Source organism: Neohortaea acidophila (genome assembly GCF_010093505.1).
Source record: "Neohortaea acidophila strain CBS 113389 unplaced genomic scaffold BDY17scaffold_8, whole genome shotgun sequence".
Classification (NCBI taxonomy): Eukaryota; Fungi; Ascomycota; class Dothideomycetes; order Mycosphaerellales; family Teratosphaeriaceae; genus Neohortaea; species Neohortaea acidophila.
In genome coordinates this window covers 1188902-1210119 of record NW_022985517.1, presented here as the reverse complement: position 1 = coordinate 1210119, position 21218 = coordinate 1188902, and the positions used below count along the sequence as shown (strand labels likewise).

General features: G+C 55.5%; 12 protein-coding genes across 12 annotated transcripts; 5 read left to right on the top strand and 7 right to left on the bottom strand.

Annotated features, from left to right (window-relative positions):
- Positions 1 to 439: 439 nt before the first annotated feature.
- Positions 440 to 3649, top strand: BDY17DRAFT_253832 (putative beta-galactosidase; the record flags this gene model as incomplete). The annotated part of the gene is made up of 2 exons (XM_033731375.1): positions 440 to 2445; positions 2509 to 3649. The coding sequence occupies 2 exons, from the start codon at positions 440 to 442 to the stop codon at positions 3647 to 3649; spliced, it is 3147 nt and encodes a 1048-aa protein (XP_033588104.1).
- Positions 3650 to 3857: 208 nt separating this feature from the next.
- Positions 3858 to 5123, top strand: BDY17DRAFT_326216 (proteasome regulatory particle subunit; the record flags this gene model as incomplete). The annotated part of the gene is made up of 1 exon (XM_033737478.1): positions 3858 to 5123. The coding sequence occupies one exon, from the start codon at positions 3858 to 3860 to the stop codon at positions 5121 to 5123; it is 1266 nt and encodes a 421-aa protein (XP_033588103.1).
- An 82-nt stretch (positions 5124 to 5205) lies between these two features.
- On the bottom strand, positions 5206 to 7161 carry BDY17DRAFT_326215 (uncharacterized protein; the record flags this gene model as incomplete). Its single annotated transcript, XM_033737477.1, has 1 exon — positions 5206 to 7161. The coding sequence occupies one exon, from the start codon at positions 7159 to 7161 to the stop codon at positions 5206 to 5208; it is 1956 nt and encodes a 651-aa protein (XP_033588102.1).
- A 414-nt stretch (positions 7162 to 7575) lies between these two features.
- On the top strand, positions 7576 to 7987 carry BDY17DRAFT_318084 (ribosomal protein S10 domain-containing protein; the record flags this gene model as incomplete). Its single annotated transcript, XM_033736160.1, has 2 exons — positions 7576 to 7823; positions 7882 to 7987. The coding sequence occupies 2 exons, from the start codon at positions 7576 to 7578 to the stop codon at positions 7985 to 7987; spliced, it is 354 nt and encodes a 117-aa protein (XP_033588101.1).
- Positions 7988 to 8124: 137 nt separating this feature from the next.
- On the bottom strand, positions 8125 to 9785 carry BDY17DRAFT_254387 (major facilitator superfamily domain-containing protein; the record flags this gene model as incomplete). The annotated part of the gene is made up of 3 exons (XM_033731429.1): positions 8125 to 9382; positions 9438 to 9587; positions 9637 to 9785. 3 exons carry the CDS (start codon positions 9783 to 9785, stop codon positions 8125 to 8127), a joined length of 1557 nt encoding a protein of 518 aa, XP_033588100.1.
- Positions 9786 to 11311: 1526 nt separating this feature from the next.
- Positions 11312 to 12231, bottom strand: BDY17DRAFT_301488 (uncharacterized protein). Its single transcript, XM_033734256.1, has 3 exons — positions 11835 to 12231; positions 11653 to 11779; positions 11312 to 11586 (listed from the first exon to the last, which is right to left on the bottom strand). The coding sequence occupies exons 1-3, from the start codon at positions 12191 to 12193 to the stop codon at positions 11374 to 11376; spliced, it is 699 nt and encodes a 232-aa protein (XP_033588099.1). The 5' UTR covers positions 12194 to 12231; the 3' UTR covers positions 11312 to 11373.
- A 771-nt stretch (positions 12232 to 13002) lies between these two features.
- Positions 13003 to 13733, bottom strand: BDY17DRAFT_355223 (uncharacterized protein; the record flags this gene model as incomplete). Its single annotated transcript, XM_033738260.1, has 1 exon — positions 13003 to 13733. Exon 1 carries the CDS (start codon positions 13675 to 13677, stop codon positions 13003 to 13005), a length of 675 nt encoding a protein of 224 aa, XP_033588098.1. The 5' UTR covers positions 13678 to 13733.
- An 800-nt stretch (positions 13734 to 14533) lies between these two features.
- BDY17DRAFT_189917 (uncharacterized protein) lies at positions 14534 to 15493 on the top strand. Its single transcript, XM_033729999.1, has 2 exons — positions 14534 to 15244; positions 15351 to 15493. Exons 1-2 carry the CDS (start codon positions 14812 to 14814, stop codon positions 15380 to 15382), a joined length of 465 nt encoding a protein of 154 aa, XP_033588097.1. The 5' UTR covers positions 14534 to 14811; the 3' UTR covers positions 15383 to 15493.
- Positions 15494 to 15607: 114 nt separating this feature from the next.
- Positions 15608 to 16952, bottom strand: BDY17DRAFT_312228 (major facilitator superfamily domain-containing protein; the record flags this gene model as incomplete). The annotated part of the gene is made up of 2 exons (XM_033735607.1): positions 15608 to 16783; positions 16836 to 16952. 2 exons carry the CDS (start codon positions 16950 to 16952, stop codon positions 15608 to 15610), a joined length of 1293 nt encoding a protein of 430 aa, XP_033588096.1.
- Positions 16953 to 17152: 200 nt separating this feature from the next.
- BDY17DRAFT_301483 (uncharacterized protein) lies at positions 17153 to 18178 on the bottom strand. Its single transcript, XM_033734255.1, has one exon. The coding sequence runs from the start codon at positions 18049 to 18051 to the stop codon at positions 17227 to 17229; it is 825 nt and encodes a 274-aa protein (XP_033588095.1). The 5' UTR covers positions 18052 to 18178; the 3' UTR covers positions 17153 to 17226.
- A 517-nt stretch (positions 18179 to 18695) lies between these two features.
- BDY17DRAFT_301478 (uncharacterized protein) lies at positions 18696 to 20016 on the bottom strand. The gene is made up of 4 exons (XM_033734254.1): positions 19370 to 20016; positions 19158 to 19303; positions 19017 to 19103; positions 18696 to 18963 (listed from the first exon to the last, which is right to left on the bottom strand). The coding sequence occupies exons 1-4, from the start codon at positions 19899 to 19901 to the stop codon at positions 18727 to 18729; spliced, it is 1002 nt and encodes a 333-aa protein (XP_033588094.1). The 5' UTR covers positions 19902 to 20016; the 3' UTR covers positions 18696 to 18726.
- Positions 20017 to 20074: 58 nt separating this feature from the next.
- BDY17DRAFT_301477 (uncharacterized protein) lies at positions 20075 to 21211 on the top strand. The gene has a single exon (XM_033734253.1). It carries the CDS (start codon positions 20338 to 20340, stop codon positions 20953 to 20955), a length of 618 nt encoding a protein of 205 aa, XP_033588093.1. The 5' UTR covers positions 20075 to 20337; the 3' UTR covers positions 20956 to 21211.
- Positions 21212 to 21218: the final 7 nt, after the last annotated feature.

The following is a 21218-nucleotide window of genomic DNA, read 5'->3' as shown; positions in this document are numbered from 1 at the left end:
ACTTCCTAATCGGGAATGATCTGCGCGGTGTCAGCCGACCCGAGGACTACCGCATTCGGAAAGGACTTGAGCAACACCGTGCCACACTCCATTTCATCATTGACACAATTGGTCGAGCCTTGGAACGAGACCGCTTAATACCCAGCAACAAATACCGAGGCGCAGTACCACGGCCCACGACTCCGCCAGTGACTCCACACCCTCAACAGACCCTCTCACGCACGCTCGATTCTTTCCGGATGCGGTCCCATCATCACGGCAGTTAATAGTTCAAGGCTGAGGACTCCATCCGGCTGTTTTGAGTCGGACGGAATCAGACGGTCCACGTGGCAAGCACAATTCCCCTGGGCCCCTTGCATAAGCAGATCACCGCCTCTGCCCTTGTATGCACACCGCGTCAGCATCGGTGTCCTTGCCCGTCTGCTCACACGCCGGCGCCATGCCGCCCCCAGATTACCAGAATGAACAAGTCTTTCAGAGGAACCGCCTGCCTCCTCGAGCGTATCACCTCCCGCCGGACAGGGTCCTGCTGACGGGCACGTGGGATTTTCATTACGCCTCCACTCCTCTGCACGCCCCAGATCCTGTCACAACATCGCGGGCAAGCTTCACGCCGGAAAGTTCTTCTTCCGACCTCGAGGGCATTGATCTGACTCCCGACGCTCCGGCTGAGTGGCGTTCCATCGATGTACCCGGTCACTGGCAACTTCAAGGCTACGAACGTCCACAGTATACTAACGTCGTCTATCCCTTCCCAGTATGTCCGCCACATGTGCCGACCGAGAACCCCACCGGATCTTATAGGCGGCGATTTACCGTGCCCCACACTTGGGACCCGTCCTCCACAATCCTCCTGCGATTCGAGGGCGTGGATTCCGCCTTCCATCTATGGCTAAATGGCCAGGCTGTCGGCTACCACCAGGGCTCACGAAATTCGAGCGAATTCGATATCACTGATCTTGTGCAAGGAGATGTCGCCAATGAAGTGTTCGTGAAAGTCTATCAGTGGAGCGATGGATCGTACATCGAAGACCAAGACCAATGGTGGCTCTCCGGCATCTTCAGAGATGTGTACTTGCTAGCGCTGCCATCCTCGAGAATTGAAGACCACTTTGTAAAGACCCATCTGGACGCGGAATACCGGGATGCCACGCTTGAAGTCGTCCTGGAGGTCAACTTACAACACGAAGCCGACATCGCCCTCTCGCTACGAGACCCATCGAAGAACTCACAGATTGTGCAGCACACCGCATTCTCCTCATCCACCAAGCTTGGCCAGGTGTCGCACAGCATTCATGTCTCCAATCCAAAGAAATGGACTGCCGAAACCCCACACCTCTACGACTTGGAAATCACCCTCACATCCCGCTCTGATCGAAAGCAGATCCAACAGCTCCACCAGCGAGTCGGGTTCCGTCAAGTCGAGATCAAGAACGGCCTGCTGCGGGTGAATGGAAAAGCCATTCTCCTTCAGGGCGTGAATCGCCACGACCACCACCCACACTTTGGCCGCGCTGTCCCACTCTCTTTCATCCGTCAGGATCTTCTCCAAATGAAGCGTCACAACATCAATGCCCTTCGAACCTCACATTACCCCCCAGATCCACGGATGCTGGACCTCTGCGACGAGCTGGGACTATGGGTCATGGACGAAGCCGATCTCGAATGCCATGGTTTCTACGACGCCGTTGCTCGCCCACTCGACATCCCAGAAGGCATGGACTACGGAGAGAGGAAGAAGCTTACCTTTCCCAAGGCTGCGAGTTTCACCTCTGACAATCCGGCCTGGGAGGCGGCGTACCTCGACCGCATGAAGTGCCTTGTCCAGCGCGACAAGAACCACGCCTCGGTCATCATGTGGTCGCTGGGGAATGAATCATTCTACGGGCGGAACCACAAGGCCATGTACGACTATGTCAAGTCTGTCGATCCCTCCCGGCCGGTGCATTATGAAGGCGATGCGAAGGCGTTGTCCGCAGATGTGTTCAGCTACATGTATCCCTCCGTCGAGACGTTGATCAAGTTGTGTAAGGAAGAAGGGGTGGTGGATGGCAAGTACGACAAACCCGTTGTGCTTTGCGAGTACGCTCACGCCATGGGCAACGGTCCAGGCAATCTCGAGGGCTATCAAAAGGCCTTCCGTGAGCATCCTCGACTGCAAGGCGGCTTCATCTGGGAGTGGGCGAATCACGGGCTATTGACCGAGGGCAAGGACGGGAAGAAATTCTACGGTTACGGCGGAGATTTCGGTGATGTGCCCAACGACGACACTTTCGTGATGGACGGTCTTTGCTTCAGCGACCACACGCCCACGCCGGGGTTGGTGGAGCTCAAGAAGGTCATTGAGCCTGTGAGGATAGAAGTCATCGGAAAAAAGCTTCATCTGCAAAACTGCTACGACTTCATCGGACTGGATCATCTCACCGCGATCTACAAGGTCGAGAAGTTTGCAGATGAGTGAGTGCTATCTATCAAGAAGACAGCTGGACCGAGCTAATTACGAAGCAGTGCCACCCTGATCTCCTCCGGAGTCTTGGAGCTACCAGAAATCCGACCTGGCGAATGCGGCTCCATCTCTCTGCCCACGAACGTAGCAGGAACATTGGTGGATGGAGAAGTCTGGCTGACAGTCAGTCTTCGTCAAACAAATGCAACAGCCTGGGCCGATGCCGGTCACGAGATTGCATGGCATCAACATGCGCTTTCTCACGATCCAGCGATAAAGGACGTCTCGCTTGTCAGGGCTTGGCCACACCGTCTCAATATCCACCAGTCTCAGACCGTTTGCGTCATTGGCAACGACGGCTTCCGGGTCACTTTCGACGCAGCCAGGGGCCACATACAATCATGGACGGTAGACGGCAAGGACGTTCTCGTGTCCGACTCGCCAGGCCTGCCCGCCCTCATCCCCAGCTTCTGGAGAGCACCGACCGACAATGATCGGCCTACGACCGACCCATACTGGAAGCGCTTCGGTCTCGACTCGATGACCTCCCAACTCCGGTCGATGGAAGTGAAGCGCCTCTCCCCAGACGAGGTGCAAGTCACCAGCACATTGTACCTTAGCCCGCCAATCCTGTACTCTGGCTTTGATGCAATCATGCAGTACAACATAACGGCAGATGGCGCCATCGATATCAAGGCAAAGCTCAAGCCCCATGGCTCCAATCCAGCGACCTTGCCGCGCATCGGTCTGGATCTCAAGCTCAACAAGAAGCTTGCCGAAGCGAAGTACTTTGGCCCCGGACCCGGTGAATCTTACCCTGATAAGAAAGCTTCGCAGAAGATGGGAATCTACACCTCGCCGGTCAAAGATTTGTTCACCAATTACGAAGTCCCGCAAGAATCAGGCAACCGGATGGACACGAGATGGGTTCAGCTGGTGAACGAATCCGGCTTTGGTGTGCGAGCCACCAGACTAGACGATGTGCACGAGTTCTCCTGGGCCGCGGGCTACTACTCGCCTGCCGTGTTGGACCAGGCGCGGCACCCGTGTGATTTGGTGGAGGAGCAAGTGTGTTTGGCTAGATTGGATGTTGCTACTTCAGGCGTAGGAACGGGAGCTTGTGGGCCGGGGATTGGAGAGGATGTGCAAGTCAAGTGCGAGGAGGTGGAGTTTGCTTTTCGTCTGCAGAGTATTGCTAGATAGACGTGACTGTTAATCGATGAAGTGCTGTGTAAGAGTTGCTGCCTCAGGCATCAAGACGCCGCGCTTTCGTAACGTTGCTTGCCTCCACGCCAACACTTCAATCAACTTCACCCTCTCATCAACATCAACCCCATCCATCCGCTCTTTGCCGCTGTTCAAACCCTCACACACCCAGTCCCTCGTCCTCTCACCATTGGCACCCGCCATCATGGCCGCCGCCGACGTCCTCTCTCCCACCACCACAGAAGCACCTCACAGACGACAAGTCCCCTCCTCCGCCATCGCCAACATCGACACCATCGAAGGCCTCGCAGACTCCGACGACCAATACGCGACGTACAAGAAGCTGCAGCGCCAACTGGAGTACATCAAACTGCAAGAAGAGTACATTAAAGATGAGCAGCGGAGTCTCAAACGCGAGCTGGTGCGGGCACAGGAGGAGATCAAGCGCATCCAAAGCGTGCCGCTCGTCATCGGGCAGTTCATGGAGGCGATAGACCAAAACACCGGCATTGTCCAAAGCAGCACCGGCAGCAACTACGTCGTCCGCATCCTCAGCACCCTCGACCGCGAACTCCTCAAGCCCTCCTCCTCCGTCGCCCTCCACCGCCACTCCAACAGTCTCGTCGACATCCTGCCCCCAGAAGCCGACAGCAGCATCGCCATGCTCGGTGCAGATGAGAAGCCGGACGTGACCTACGCCGACGTGGGCGGACTTGACATGCAGAAGCAGGAGATTCGCGAGGCCGTCGAGCTGCCCCTTTCGCAATTCGACCTTTACAAACAAATCGGTATCGATCCGCCCCGTGGCGTCCTCCTCTACGGCCCGCCTGGCACCGGCAAGACCATGCTCGTCAAAGCCGTGGCGAACAACACCACCGCCTCCTTCATCCGCGTCGTAGGCTCCGAATTCGTGCAAAAGTATCTCGGCGAAGGGCCGCGCATGGTACGCGACGTCTTCCGCATGGCGCGCGAAAACAGCCCGGCCATCATCTTCATCGACGAAATCGACGCCATCGCGACCAAACGCTTCGACGCGCAAACCGGCGCAGACAGAGAAGTGCAGCGCATCCTGCTCGAACTCCTCAACCAAATGGACGGCTTCGACCAAACGTCCAACGTCAAAGTCATCATGGCCACCAATCGCGCCGACACCCTCGACCCCGCTCTCCTCCGCCCCGGTCGTCTCGATCGGAAGATTGAATTCCCCTCCCTTCGCGATCGCCGCGAGCGTCGACTCATCTTCTCCACCATCGCGTCCAAAATGAGCCTGAGCCCTGAAGTCGATTTGGACTCTCTGATTGTGCGCAACGACCCGCTTTCCGGTGCGGTTATCGCGGCTGTGATGCAAGAGGCGGGTCTTCGGGCGGTGAGGAAGAATCGGTACAACATCATTCAGCAAGATTTGGAGGATGCGTATACCAGTCAGGTCAAGGGCGGAGGAGAGTCGGACAAGTTCGACTTTTACAAGTAGACAGGACGGCATTGTACACTACGTGTTTTGCAGCATAGCGCTGGTCAGGCGGTACTACTAATCGAACCAAGACCGCTCTCATCTACCCAGCAAACCCCCCTCTCGCCATCTTTCGCGCCCTCTGATCCCTTCGATTGTGATTCGCTCTGCTCCCCTTATTCGCCTCCTTCCTCCTCTGCGCAGCAAGCGTGTTCGCATCGCCAGACGGCCCCGCCACATTCCCGCGCCCTCGACCTCCTCTCGCTCCCCCTCTGCCTCCACCTCTACCCCTCCCACCCGCAGGCCCCGCATCCGAATCCTCCGTCTCCGTCCCCCCATCCCTATACGCAGTCGCGGCAATCTCATTCTGCCGCCCATCAAAGTCCCCACCCCCGCTAAACTCCATCTCCAGCTTCCGCAGCCGCTTGCCATCCCGCTGCAACATCACGGCCCACCCCTCGATCGCCTCGTCCGTCATGCCCGTTTCCATCTTGAGACTCTGTCTCGGCTGTGTGCGGCGCACGTCCGTGCCGCGCGCGAAGATTTCGGGGGAAGATTTGTACGCTTGGAAGAGCAGGGCGTCCATTGCGTGCTGTTGCTGTGCGGTGCGCTGGGGTGGAGCAGGTTCCCCGTCAGCGGGGTTGGCGTTGTCGACTGTGCCGCCTACGTCCTCGACGTCGTAGGTGTCGTCTCGCTCGTCGTCGTCGGAGTCGAAGGCCGCAAGCGCGGCGAGGATGGCGGCTTTGTTGGTTGGGGGGTGAGTGTCCGCTTCTTCCGGCTTTTTGCCTCTGTGTAGACGGGTGGCGGAGATTTGTAGGCGGTCGAAGTCGTCGTTGTCGAAGACGTTGCGTCTTGCGGGGATGTAGGGTTGTGCTGTGGGTTGAAGGGGAGGGGTGGAGTTGGGGGAGAGATGGTTGATTTGGGCTTGAGATGTTGTGTCGAAGACGGGCACTTGCTCGGAGCGGTCGAGGGATTGGAGATGTGGGGGGAGGGAATCGTCTAGCAGATGGGCGGTAGCTTGCTCCACGCTGTCGTCGTACTCGTCTAGCAGTTTGAGGATGAAGCCGGAGCCGAGGTCGGGGAAGAGATCCTGGACTTGGGTGATGAGGCTGATGCGGTGCACGTGCATTTCATCGCCGGGGATTGTGCCTCCACCCAGAGTCATGCGTGACTTCTTTGGAGCTCGGCGCCGTGGACGAGCAATGCTGGCCAGACGATAAGTTGACAGCGTGTCGAGTAACTTCACCAGTCTTTCGCCCCCGGATACATTGGCGCTACGGCGGAGCTTCGGAACCAGAGGCGTGTTCGTAACCAGGTCGGCCAGGAGAGATGGAGAGGTGGGTTGGGAGTCCGCCTGCGTCTTCAGACTGTACAGGTGATCGGTAAGTAAGGACAAGTTGGGATGCTCAATCTTCAGAAGCGATTGCAGGCTGAGGTACGCCGTTGCGGTCAGACTCTTCCGTGTTTCTGTAGAAGTTGTGGGGGCGTATGCTGATGTGAGAGCGTCGAGGAAGTCGGAGCCAGTGACAAATAGAGTGGCAATGTCCGGCGATGCCAATATGATGCGTGAGAGATGCTCGAGATCTTCCTGCACGGATTGAGCGGCTCCAGAGTCAAGAGCGGTTGTTAATGCGGCCTTCTTGATTTGCATCGAGTCGGCCACGACTTTCCCGTGTTGTTTCCACAATTCGGCCATGAAACTCGATAACGCGGTGGATCGAGCATGGACATGGCAGAAACCGGCAAGGAAGTCGGCATCAATTAGAGGAGTGGCTATATCAGTCTCGAAACAGATTCGGCGCGTGAAGGCGAAGCACGCATGTCTGAGCTTGTGCGGAATCTGCTCTTCCGTGCGAGCATATTCACCATAGAAAGAACGGAGAAACCCGAGAGAAGCAGCTTTGTGATGAGTGATTGCTGCGCTTAATTTCGGCAGTGGCAGTCGAATGTATAGATCGACGGCGGTGAGCCAACTGTCCAGACACGCCTCCCATTCTTCGGGAGCGATGGTGATTCTGATGCTGGCAGGCGGGATTGGAGCAAGGGCGGGAAGGGCCATGGTTTTGCCGGGGGAGTCGTATCTGATTCATTCGCTGTGTATCATGTTTCCTGTCGTTGGGGAAGCGTGCGTGGTTAAGTACTTCCTCGTGTTTGGTGATGATTCATCTGCACTCACAAACACTCAGAGGTGAAGTCATGGCAGTCACGCGTAAGCGTGATCCCTGCGCAGCTTTCAGCACGACAACTGCCAAGATTTTGCCCACCACGTCCATCTCAAAATTCAACGCCGACGCTTCCATCACGACCTTTTGCTCCCCACCGATCATCACTTTGCCGTGTCGAACTGACCGAGGTATGTATCGTGCGTGCACGCCATCTTCGCACCAGACCACTGACCCCCCATTCCAGTCGTGATTGGCCTTACCTCCCCTCAAAAACCACTCCTCACAACCCCCCCTCAACCACCACCAACATGTCCTTCCAAGACGCAAAGAAGCCGTCGCAGCTCGACGCGCCCAAGATCCACAAGATCCGCATCACCCTCACCTCGCGCAAAGTCTCCGCGCTGGAAAAGGTGTGCGCCGAGCTGATCGAGCGCGCCAAAACCAAGGACCTCCGCGTCAAGGGCCCCGTGCGCCTGCCCACCAAAAACCTCAAAATCTCCACGCGCAAGACGCCTTGTGGTGAGGGCAGCAAGACCTGGGATACGTTTGAGATGAGGTGAGTTACGACGTCTTGTTGGCGGCGAGGCAAGAGTATGAGACTGATTTTGTTGCAGCATTCACAAGCGCCTGATCGATTTGAATGCGCCGACGGAGGTGGTCAAGCAGATCATCATCAACATTGAGGCTGGTGTGGAGGTTGAGGTGACCATTGCTGCATAGACGAGGTCGAGTTTTGTAGCAAGACAATGCAAAAGTACCTCTACTTTGTTCACTGCACAACGACATTTTTGCCCGGCGATCACGTCTATTCATCTTGTCTATCCTGCCACTCATCCATCTAGCATCTCGAACACACCTCATCTCCCTCCAATTTGACCCCTCGGCACCGGTCGAATCCAGCAAACCGCCAAATTCACACACATGACAATCGTGCCAATGATCCAAATCGCCCGCCCGTAGTCCTTGCCCTCCTTCAAAAAGATGCACGCAAACACAATCCCGCCGAGATTGCCACTCGCGCCCACAAAGCCCGACACCACCCCGTTCGCATAAGGGTGAACGTGCGGCACAAGGGCGTAGTTCATCCCATTGGCGCCCTCCATGAAGAAGGCCAGCCCGACGTTAATCAGACCAATCATCTGCCCGAGCGAGGGCGAGTCCGTCACGCCCTGCGCAACCAGGAAGGCGCCGGCGAGAATGCTGTACCCGTGGATGAGGAGCTTCTTCGCCCACAGCGATTGCGTGTATTTGTAGGCATAGTCCGACAGGACGCCACCCAAGGGGCGAAAGACGGCATTCAGCAGCCCAAACATCGCCGCCCAGTTGCCTGAGCCCTGCAAGCCAAGATACGGGAATCGGGCGCCAAAGTAGGTCCCAAGTATGCTGTTGACGCTGAGCTCGGTGCCAAAGGTGCAGAAGTAGCAGAGGGCGAGGACGACCGATTGCGGCGAACACATGACTTTGAGCGTGGTTTTGAACGACGGCTTGACGATGATTTCCCCTCGGGCAGTGTCGAGCATTTCCTGCTCGCCGATTTGCGCCTCGTTGTCCTCAAAGGTGCCGCGGGTGTTGTCGAGCTTCTTCTCTTCGTCGGCGAGACTCTCGCTCTTGGACTTTTCCCCCTCCTCGCTCTCCGAGGCTTTGCGCTCTGCTGTGACGCTTCCGGGAACGTCCACGATGGATGCTTGCACGTTGTGCTGACGGAGATTGGAATCAGCTGCTTGGATCCGCTCCGACCACTTCCCCGTCGGAGTATCGGGACACAGAAGCACGAGACCTGCAGCAACGGCGATGATGATGATGCCGGGCACGACAAAGGCCACCCTCCACGCAACATCCGGAGTCAGATCGTCATTGACGAGAGCCTTGTAGACGGCGGGCATGACAAAGTATGTCACGCCTCCACCAGCGTTACCGAAACCGGCGGTGAGCGAGTTTGCTCGACCGACGACGTTCTTGTCGAAAAAGGCGGTCGTCCAGACTTGGCACGGGACGAAGCTCCCTCCGAGGATCCCAATGAAGAAGCGCAGAGCATACAGCTCATGAACCGTGTATGCTGTTCCAGCGAGGAAAGTCGGGATGGCGCCGAGGAGCAGGCATCCAGCAAAGGTCCATCTGCCCGGCATATGTTAGTGGATGCGAGTGGGCTGGCTTCGGATACACAACCTACCTGGGTCCAAAGTAGTCACAAGCAGTCCCGGCAACTAGTCGTACCAACAGAGTCGCAACCAGTGCGATGATGTTGGAGATGGAAATCTGATGCGTGGAGATGTGCAGGTCCTTGGCAATCACATCGTGAAGCAGAGGCGGGAACGCGTACCTGATGCTGGTGTAAGAACGGAAGTCATCCAGCCGGCCAAATCACATACCATGACCAGAATGCCACAAAGAAGCCAAACCACGAAAAGAAAAAGACGCGGCCGTATACGCCGATCGGGTTGAGGAGCGGTATTGACCGTGCCTTCTTGTTGATTGGATTCACCTCTGGCGCCGTCCAAAGAAGACTGATACCCGACATAATGGGCTTGAGCGGTGTGAGACCTTGTGTTGGATGAAGGGAAGACTCTCACGATGGAAAAATCTCAATGATGTAGTATGAAAACGCACAAGAACCCAAGAAAGGCTGAGAGATAGGCTGACGTGTGCGGAGATAACAGGCGACAGAAAGGGCTTCATGGGGGAAACCCGCGGAGATGTCGAATGTGCAGGAGAATCTGCGGAGACAAAGCCATGTCCTCGTGTACGCTTGGACGTGGAGTGGCCAGCACGAGGAGCACAATCGTTTTCATCCTCGGGTGCGCTGATAGGGGCGTGAAGGGAGAAAAGAAACACCGCCACGACATGCCAGATGTCGTCCAATCAAACCAGAGCATGGACAATCTCAACACAGCCTACTCGGGCTGGGAATCTCCAGAAGTGATGCAGGAGTATGCTTGACGTTCGTGGCGCGTGGGAAACTGCCGATGAGAGGCTGGCAGCCTGGCTTATCTCTGAGTATAGATAGCAGCAAACCCCAATAGGAAGCCTTGCGTTTATCACGGTAAGCACGTGCCGGAGAGGCATTGTCGATCACACCTTCGAGAAGCCGTGGCTGTGCTTTGCCTACGACATGTTATTAGCCTTTGATGCGCATCTTTCTGTCCGGATGACATCTGTTGCCATCCGGGATTGCGGTGCGCATGGGTGGAGTCGACAGAAGGCGGAATGCGTATTTGCAATTGCTCGCAATGGCAAGAGGCCATGTGAACGAGATTGGAGGCATCTTCCCGACACGCCCGATGAATTCAAGCCCAATCGGACGCGGAGCACATGATGCGGGCTGATACCCGGTCCTTTGCCAGGGAACGAACGCAAGATGAAGTCTGATCGGAAACGAGCTGATAACGCATTTGACCAATCAGACGGCTCCAGCCCGATATGGAAATGTCGGCCTCAGGCACCACATCTAGAGCTTATCCAGGGAGCAGCATGCTACCTGATTCAAAATCAAGTCTTCAACTCATCGATATTATCAACGTTTGGGCCGTTGCATCGAAGGGTGGGTGGCATCGTAGCCTTATTGATCATGCCCAAGTATGCAGCACGAGTATGAAGCTCTGTCCTCTTCCCAGACCAATTGAATGAATCTTTGGACAGCAAAACTCGGCCCGCCACCATGCAATTCATCACCCTCCGCCCGCCCCGACGACCGCGGCGGTGTTCTCTTGCATGTCGTCGAACCGGCGCTCTGGCTCCCACGTCACTCCGTAACCCCGCCAGCGCTCCCGCTTCCACGTCCGCCAGATGTACGTAAACCCGGGGCAATGGCACGCCAATTCCACGGGCCGCGGCTCTGCCCGGACCTTGATTACGCGCAAGGCTGCGGCCCGGGGCGCGGCTGACCCGTGGAAATTCATTCGGTCCCACCACTTTGTATGGGCGGCGGCAGCTCGCCATCCGCTATGAGGATCAAAAGCTAACAGTCCCTGTGTAGTTCCAGTGGATTGCATATGCTGACGGGGTGCAGAGCGCACTGACTGTTCTTATTCCACTTCTCGAGAACGTCTGCTGTTCCACTCCCGTGACACTGGCAACGAATCTCTCATACGGTATCTAAAGTCGAGACATCACCACGGCATCTCTCCCGTCTCACACATGCTTGGTAGAGACCCATCTATCCAACCCACGTCAATATAGAACTTCCGAGCGTCACAGGCCCGCTTGACAAGCTGCGAAGTATCCCGACATGTTCTCATGGTGTCCATGCCTGAGCTCTGCTTCGACCGCGGCCGGGTGAAGATCTCCCATTCATCCGTGTCGTCTCCGTAGCAGCGCACTGTCTGTACGATTGGTATCTCGTCAGCTTCTCGAACAGTGGCCCCAAAGTTGCAAGAGGGCCGCAATACCTGGTAGAGATAGTCAAAACAGTGTGACCAATGTCGACCCTCCTTCTCGCTGTTTCCTATATCTTTGCCGTCTTGCGCCGATTGTAGAGCTGATCGCAAGGAAGCGAGGCATTGTATCTGGTGAAACCTGAGAGTACCATCAGCATCCGTCCGCATGTCCCGGCCATCTTCCGAAAACGTACATGCTGATCATGCCTGACGTGTCTGGATTATCCTTGGACATGGCTCCAAACGCCGGCATCAGCTCGAAAGCACTCCACAAGTCGTCGTGCTCATGATCCAGGCTCATTCGGCTGGTATTCTCCCTCCCGTAGGGCCTCGTTACATTCCAACCGTTGTCTTGTGCTGCACATTGAGGCCTTCCCTGCAACATGAACACTGAAAAGAAGAGGAGAACACAGACCAGTGTTGCCACACTCAGGGCAATTTGCGTGACGATAGGACCCGAGACGCGTCTCTGAGGTGGGTGATGCTGGTCGTGCTCGAAATCCTCGGAGGCAGGAGACTGGGCCTCTTTTTGAGGAAGGACGTCGTACTTCATCTTAAAATCGTGCAGGCTTCACAGTGCTCAAGTGCAGTGAGGGAGGAGTTCGAAAGGAAACATAGAATGAGGGGGGTGGGAGAGTCTGTGGAAGGCAAGCAGCGCTGTCCCGGCCCACGTTGATTGGTTGATCCCAACTCGCCCCACCATGCTTGTAAGAAGACCTAACGTGTTCGGGTTCTCCTCGGCTCGCATGGTTGCGAGAGCAGGACGGCAGGCGGCAAGAGCAGGCTTTCGATGATCAAGCGCCGAGTCTCCGACGATCAAGCCTCCGACGATCAAGCGGCGATAATCAAGCGCCGATAATTAAGCCTCCGACGATCAAGCCTCCGACGATCAAGCACGTCACATCTGCGGGTGGCAGCACTCAGACGCTAGTAACCCTGCTTCTGATCTGCGGACATTTGGCAACGGGTGGCAAGGCTGCGGCCCCGCAATCCTGCAGTGCCCCAACCCCACTATGCTGCAATAGGGCACTCCTAGAACTCTCCGACCCTACCACGCTGCAATAGGGTAACACTCCTGAAATACCGGAATGGTGCAATACCACTATGCCGCAATGTCACGATCCCTGCATCCCCGATTCCCCTCAATCATGCCATCATCTGATGCGAGGATCGCAGCAATAGTCCTGAAGCGATCGATTCCCTCGTTGAGACACTCTCACGCCTCTTGAAACACCTGACGCATGACAGTAGTACGGGGAACCGACCGTGAGTAGAAACTGTGGAATTGTAATGTGAATCACTGTTGCGAAGCCACACGTTCTGCATTCTGCTACATGGCACAAGAACTGTGCAGTCGGTGGTCTAGCACGCAGTCCATCCGATGTCCAACGAACGTCCGTTCACAATAACCTGTGAGAGCTTCTCTCCCGCACCAATGCTCGCCTGCTCCACCAGCATATCCAAGCAATGCTTCGTGTGCTCGTACGACGAAGACCTCGAATCCAAACGTTTGCCGGGCGTTGTTGCAGCGTCATGTACCCGCATCAGCATCCACATGCAGTGGTGCAAGTGCTCCTCCTGCGTCGTCCAGTAGGAGGATCCAGTCGGAAGGTACGACAATGCTTCGAAGCCCCCAAGCTCATTTGAGCCGCCTTTCTCCTCCCAATACTGCCATGTGCCATTCCCGGAACTCTTTGAAATCTCCAAAAACTCTTTTGCACCGTATGTCGAGCATTGGGGAGGCAACCAGGTGAGAGTGAGGGCATCAAATGTGCAGCCCCGTTGATGAGCCTCGTCAAACGTTTCTCCGCAAGAGAACCGTGGAGTTGAAGGAACTTCGTCGAGTGTTTCTCCGCAAGAGAATTGTTGAGGCCGTTGAACCCCGGCCGAGGTCATGATCACGAAAGTCGTCAGGCTTGATACAGCAGCTATGAGCGCCGCTCCCGTGAGTACCGCTCCAATGACTCCCGCTCTCCACGACCAGGAGTGCGAGCGTGCTCGCCTGTCTTCGTCGATGCTGGTATACTTGTAGTCCATGGTTGCGAAGGGGTGAGAAGTCGATAGATTCCAATGTTGTTGCAGTCCTCTGTACTTGTTCCGGGGGCAGGTAATCTAAGAAGAATGTGCTTGGCTTGATCGACAAGCTCGTCTGACAGTAGGGTTCCAGGTCCACATCTGGTGACGTGTTGTGGTGCACGAATCTGACGAATCCGCCGGATAACACCGCGTGGTGGCAATGCTGGTGTCCCAGGTCGATCGGCGCACCGCAAGGCTTGAGTCGCGGATCGACCCCCGAAAGGGCAAACTCAGCCGCGCCAAGAGCTCGGCCCCACATCCTGCCGCCTCCACCTTGACCGACTTCACCTCCTCCATGCACTGCCGGAATCCTTGCACGAGCACGACCGGCCGCATTTCGGGCATCGAATTGACGTGCTCATCGCTAATGCAGGTATGGGACCTGCAATCCCACTTTTCCGTCCCCGTCCAAGAGAGCATGTTGTAGATCGCAACTACTCACCTCGTCACGCTTATTGCGGGGCAGTCTTCCAAATGTGCAGCTTGTGCTAGACTGTGGGGACCCTATGCCTGCTGGGTTCAAGCTGATAGCGTCTACGGGGATACGTGGCGACATGGGGGCGGCAGTGGCAATGCAAGAAACGCATCTCGTCTTTGTTAGCGAATGTCTTTGCCTAGATAAGTCTCAAACAACTTCCGTTTCCAGACTGGTGAGATATTGAATGACACACAGAACCATGAACGGAGATCACACGGAAAATCTCACGAAGGATTCTACGAGGGGCCCTGCAGTCATACGGAAAATCTCACGAAGGATTCGACGATGGGTCCTGCAGTCATACGGAAAATTCCACGAAGCTTTCTACCATGAATCCTGCAAAGGAACACAAGAAGGATTGGATCTCTGGGGGAGATCGTCGGCGGAGCTCCGTCAGCAAGGTCATAACGTCTTAGAAAACGATCTGCATCGCTACACCGTTTTCCATGCAAATGGAGTGATAGACAAGATTCGGACAAGCTTCCACCCGCTACAAAGGTCTGCCTTGGACATAAATACTCAGCACCCGAGCCGCGAGACCGGTTTCCTCTTCGTTACACGTACTCTCTCCGTCGCAAATTCTTTTCTCAAGTCCAACATCACTTCTCGCTGACAACATGAAGTTCACGGTTGCAGCTCTCGCCGCGCTCGTCGCGCTGGCCGTTGCGGCTCCAGTCGCCAAACCCGCTCAGCTTGGAAGCCAGTCTTACAAGCGCGAGCCTGAGCCTGCTCAGCTTGGCTCTCAATCCTACAGGCGCGAGGCCGACCCTGCTCAGCTTGGAAGCCAGTCTTACAAGCGTGAGCCTGAGCCTGCTCAGCTTGGCTCTCAATCGTACAAGCGTGAGCCCGAACCTGCCCAATTGGGGAGCCAGTCGTACAAGCGCGAGCCCGAGCCTGCTCAGCTTGGAAGTCAGTCTTACAAGCGTGAGCCCGAGCCTGCTCAGCTCGGAAGCCAATCCTACAAGCGTGAGCCCGAACCCGCTCAATTGGGAAGCCAATCGTACAGGCGCGAGGCCGAGCCGGCTCAATTGGGAAGCCAATCCTACAAGCGTGAGCCCGAACCCGCTCAACTGTGAAGCCAATCCTACAAGAAACGCGATGTTTTTCTCACCGCGCCTTCCTGGTCTGAGTACATAAGCTGACATCGTGGCAAAAGTCATAGAACCCATTCCCTTCTGGGCGAAGTGAAGGAGAGGCGGAGTGGTGTTGTTGGGGGCGGTCGGAAGTAACGCACAGGGGGCGAGTTTCTACGGATTCTGTAGCTTCGTATTTGCGACACCGTACAGAATGAAATGATGGTCCATGGAATTGAAACACCTTTCTTTCACAACATCTGGTAGGCTTAGAGGGTGCCTCAGCTCAGTATCCTCAGTGGTGAACGAGTTCTGTGCTCAGTAAATTGATTTCAAGCTATCAAGGAAGTATACAACTGGCTTGGTATGCCGCAAGCAGACTTGGAACGGCCGTCAGACTCAGCAAGATCCCCAATTCGTCAGCGACGTCCAAAATCCGAAGAATCCACAAAATGCAGCCGGTCAAAAGTGCCGACAGAATCTGTGGCAGCGAGATGGCCACGTTGTGTAGACTCATCACAAGCCCGGCGTCCAACCCGTCATCAAGCATGTGTTCGTTGATGAGTGTGAACGGCGCCCATTGTGTGAGGCTCCAGTTGAGTCCCGCGAGTGCGACGAGAAGAATTCGGTCCTCTCCATTCACGATCGAGGCGCATAACATGGTGCTTGAGTATGATAGCTGTCCAATCATCCACAAGATGACAAGCGGCATCCGTCTTTGGGTCTTCTTTCCAGATCCTCGCGTGGTGTCCAAGCACGACAACACCTGCGGAAGAAGGAGGTTGAAGCAAAGAGCCACCAGTGCAAAGAGGAACATGCCAAAGCTCCCACGACTGAAGGGCGATGCTTTAGTGCCAAGGACATCCCCTTCCGTGGCGTATGTCGAGCCATAGTACAAAAATGGGAACCAGGCCATCCAGGCAAACAGCTGGACTTTGAAGATTTGTTGGATCGCCGGAGAGATTTTGCCAGAAGCGGAGATTGGTCGGGATTTGTCCAGAGTCAGAGGGGGAGGAGCTTTTCGTATAGTCCAACATGTGATCAGCACCGAGAGGATGAGCAAGGCCGCCGCAATGGCATACAGGGCCTTCATTGAATCCCCCAGGTTGAGTGCGCCCAACAGATAGCCAGACACCGATCCGAATCCGACCCAGCGACTTGCCCAAGCGTTTGTTTGTGCAACGAGGTTAGGTGGCGACTGTTCGGCGATCAGAGCGCGGGCACCCATCTGGAGTGGCTGAACGAAGAGAAGAATGGTGCACACTCCGACAACGGCAAAGACTTGGCTTGAAATGCCCACGAGGCCTGCAAGCTCTTCTGCTTCGGACAGCACCATCAGCCCGGCCAGCAGTCCGATGGTACCTCCAAGGACAAATGGTTTCCGCCGGCCCCATCGGCAGGTCACTGAATCGCTCCACACACCCATCAATGGCTGGACGAAGGTGCCAGAAAGTGGGCCCATCAACCAAATCATTGCCATGGCAGCGTTTGAAAATCCAAGGGATGTCAGATACAGCTGCGTACCGTGTCAGATGCCGTTCCGCTGGAATGCCATTTCCGCAACTCACAGATGTACTGCCCATCAGAATTGCCCAGATGATTTGAATGCCGCCCACTACACATGTCAAACCGACCATTCGAAGTGTAGTGAACTCTCGGCGATCACTGTTGAGGAGATGATCCATCTTAGCAGCATACAGTCGAACACTGGTGGAAAGGACGCAAAGACGAGAACCTCGCTTTTTTGTGGGCGATCGCTCGGATTATAAGCTGTTTGCCCGGTGCATTCTTGTCCGTCATCCGCATGACTACATGCAGGGACTAGCTACGCCTCCTTCAATTTGACTGGCGATGGTTTGGTAGTCTCTATTGTGAAAATCACGCAAGTTGATTGAGATTGAGACTCTGCCTACGCCGCATCCTTCGTTCAACACCGACTATCGACTTTCATCCACTACTCTAGTCAAAATGCGGAATGCCACATTGATCGTATTCCACGACAACCTCCGTGTAGATGCCTGGGATCTTACTGGGGTCGACCAGAAGCCCAATGCAGTGCACCGCATGCTTGACGGAATAGATCGAACGAGCGACAGCCTTTCCATTCATAATGGCCCTCAGATTCTTCTCCAGCACGTAGGCGCAGTGCGTGCCGTGTTCCTCCAACTTCACCGCAGCACTGCCATGCTCGCCGAGTCTCATCTCCTCCACTGTGATTTCTTCTTTGTGCCTCCAGTCCCGATACCAATGATAGGGGACCTTGGTGAGATAGTCGTCCATGAGCTCCTTGTCAAAGCAATCTTCGTGGACCCAGGAATGGAGCATGACATCGAAGAAGCAGCCTTTTGCTCGGGCTTCTTCCACGCTGGAGCCACAGTCTTTCCAGCCGGCAAAAATGGCCACATCGACATCCGATTCGGAAGTTTCGGGATCCTCCGCAAAGTTCGATGTCCCAGTGGCCATGATGCTCGTTTGTTGCATCTCCCGCACTTCCGTTGGACAGTTTTGGGCTTTGAGCGTGGCCATGTGCCAGGAGAAACACAGGGTGAGAAGGCCAAAGAGGAGAGTAGCAACGGCGATGCCAGCAGCGAAGCCTGCAAAACCAACGGCACGCCCGGGTTTGCGTCGATACGGTGGCGGACTTTCACCGCTGCTGTAATCGTGCTCGCCTTTGAGCAGAGCTTCGCCAACCTGGCTGTCAGGGCTGCCGTCCTCGTCGTGCGATGCAACCATTGTCCGAGAGGCACGATTGCCAAACTTGAAGACGCTCGAGAAGATGGCCATGTTGTCGTGGTGGAGTTGTTTGCTGAGGCTCACGAAATAAGTCCCGCTCGGATAAAAGACAACGAGGACTCAAGCCGGACCCCGATCAACAAACGCGGATGGAATGCAACCACACATCCAACGAAGCATATTGCAAAGCAGGCTCCCCACTCTGCACCCACACGGAGAATGCCACAGAGGATCTCCACGAAAGATCTACACGAAGGATCCCCCGGAGGATTCTCCCGAAGGATTCCACGCTACTACATACGCCACGTCGGCAAGGCTGCGTCAGCAAGGCTAAACCACCCCACAGTGCAGTCGCCGGGTTTCATGCGAATGCGAAATGGTGTCATTGATCTGATGGTCCACCTTGGGCTTCACCGCGTCGTTATCTATCGAGCGGAGAAGGTGCTGACACCCCCATCAGCTCCAGCATTCGTTGCCCGCCTATCACGTCTTGATGATTGCCGTGCTTGTCCGGATTTCTACGGCATAGATAACGATCGGAGTCTAACAGCTTGAGGCGGACAAAGCTGCTCACCTCGGTCATGGCGTAATTGGGGGAATGGCGGTGAAGCAAATCGTTACACCAAGCCGCCGAAGTACCGTTGTGTTGGCTCGGAGAGCCACTGCCCTCGCTGAATGGGAATGGGATGGATACGTTTGTTCAATGATGCGAGTTCAACAAAGTATCTAGACAGCTTCGAATGGATTCACCGGCCGCTTGGGCTGCCAATCGGAATGATCAAAAGGCACGAGCCCGCGGCCTTCGTCAACTTCAAAGCCCAGAGACGTCCGTCGAAGAGCACTTGACAAGGCCGTCCAGTCTCGACACAGATGTACGGTCTCGTCGTACGCAAAAGATTCGAGATGCGTTCTCGAGGGATTCTCGGGCGCCTCGAGAGTCAGGTCGCCCGCACACATGATGGCCTTACTACGAGTCAGTGCATCAAGCGGTAGAGCGAGTTTGGAGATCAACGTACATGACGAATGTACTCGACGCAATGCCCTGCGTGCTCGTAGTCTATTTCGCTGCTTCCGCTGGGCATGAGATAGTGCTTGATCCATCCCTTTGATAGAACGTCAGCCTCTGCGCCACGGCACTTTGTGAACGAACTACTCACCAGGCAGTGGATTTGGTGATTGATGCTGGGAGAGTAGCCGTGCTTGGGCGTGTTCCACGCTCTTCCAGCTTCCACGGAGAACTCTTGGATTGGCACGCCCGGGGGAATGCCCAGCATTTCGTCGGGCTCGATCTGGACCCACGAGCCTGTCCGGAGCGTAGCATCAGCATTGGAGACTTCACTACGGGAGTCAAAAATGTGCAGTCGCTCACCGTCATAGATATCGTCCCACGGCGTCCACGCAGTTTCATTCATCTCGTCACCGAAATTTCCCCAGTGCGCACCGTCGAAGGGATCTGAATCCACGAACCCTTGCTCCACCTTCCAGACGACTCGGCGGAGGGGAACTGCGAACGTGTCAGTCATGTCCCGATCTCCTCTGCCGGACTTGAACGCACTTTCGGAGAAGGCTTGATCGGACAGAAGGCTGGGAGAATTGGGACAAGAAGACTCGGTCACCAGTGAGCAATGAAAGGTATACTGCTTCGCCAGCAGCAGGATGAAGACTATCAAGACGCCGAAGAGGAGGGTAGCGATTGTCCAAAGAGCCAGCCACGACCGTGCGATGCTTGACGGAAGCGCTTGTGGTGCTTCGTTCTGTACATGGCCGCAGTGAGGGCAATAGCCATCATGCTCATCGGCAGCGGATTGAGTGAGCTTGGCGTACTCTGGTCTCAATCGTGAGTCCGGATTGATGTATGATCGAAGCTTCTCCATGGTCAAACACAGCTGTTGAGGATTCATCTGTGAGCAGACATGGAGTCAACATCGTGTAGTATCATCTGCTCCAAAGACGTGGACCTCGGGAAGTGGGGAACCCTATACCTCCGATCGATCGTTTGATAGTCGAAGTAGGCCGCATGCATGTTGTGGCGATTGCTGACCTCGTGCATGCATATGTAGGATCATTAAGATGTGGAGAAGGCTGCGCGACTTAGCGTCAGCTTACTGCCTAACTAGGAAATATGCAGGGCAGCTCGCCTCTTTGCCACGCCACCAATAAGCATTAATCACGTCATTCAACTACCACCTCAAAGCCTTGTGCTTCGCAATCGCGGAATGTCAATCCCACCTACGTCAGAAGCTCTTTCCGACAGTCATCCACAGGCTCCTCACCCCATAGATCTTCTGCATTGACAGAAACATCTAGCAACGCTCCGGGGTTCTTGTATTCGAGACGATGGACTACAAATACACCAGCATCGACGACACGTCGAAAACGCGGCAAGGGCACTGGTGTTCATCATGGAGGAGAGAGATCGTCTCAGCAATCCTCATAGCTATTTTGTCGAGCGCGGCGACGTTCGGCATCGCATCGCTGCTATCGGATAGAGGCGTGCAATCTCAACCCGTCAGCTGTGGAAAGACGTTCGAGGAAGCACACGCTCACGGCTGCAGGTTTGACGCCTTGACGCTCACCTGGCTGCGTCCAGAATGTTCGCAGCACGGCAACGAAGAGTTCCTGGACGCTGCCGGCAATGAGACGTGGCGATATTGGGAGAAGAGCACAAATGGTTTGGTCGAACTCGGGCATTACGAATCGCTCGCCTACCTTGCGCCTGGCTCGCTCTACCTGGCAACCTACGACCAGTATCTCACCCATTGCATGTGGATACTGTTGCGAGTGCACCACGCGCTCGAATACGGGCAGCGCCTGGACTTTCAGTCGATATCTTACGAGCACTCCAAGGACTGCCTGGGCTTGTTGTTGAAGGAGGCAAAACGGGGGGTCGGGGAGAACCTCACGCAGCTCAGCACGCATGCCGTGGCCAACGAGATAGACTATGGCGTCTGCTAGATCCATCACTCTATATCGTCGGACCTGCTGGAAAGGTTTAGGCGTGATGTTCAACTGCAATTGTTCCACCTGATGGGCGGAGGAAAGGTGGTAGATCGAGGTCGTAGCACAAGGCGCTGGTGGATCGCCAATTCTCTGCGACGTGCTGAACAAGATGAAGTGTGATTTGTGAAGGGCCGATAACGCGAGTTGACCAATCAGAAGCGGGCAGCCGCTTTGAGCCTCAGGCGCCCACAAGTGCTCAAAACAATCCGCGTCTGGTC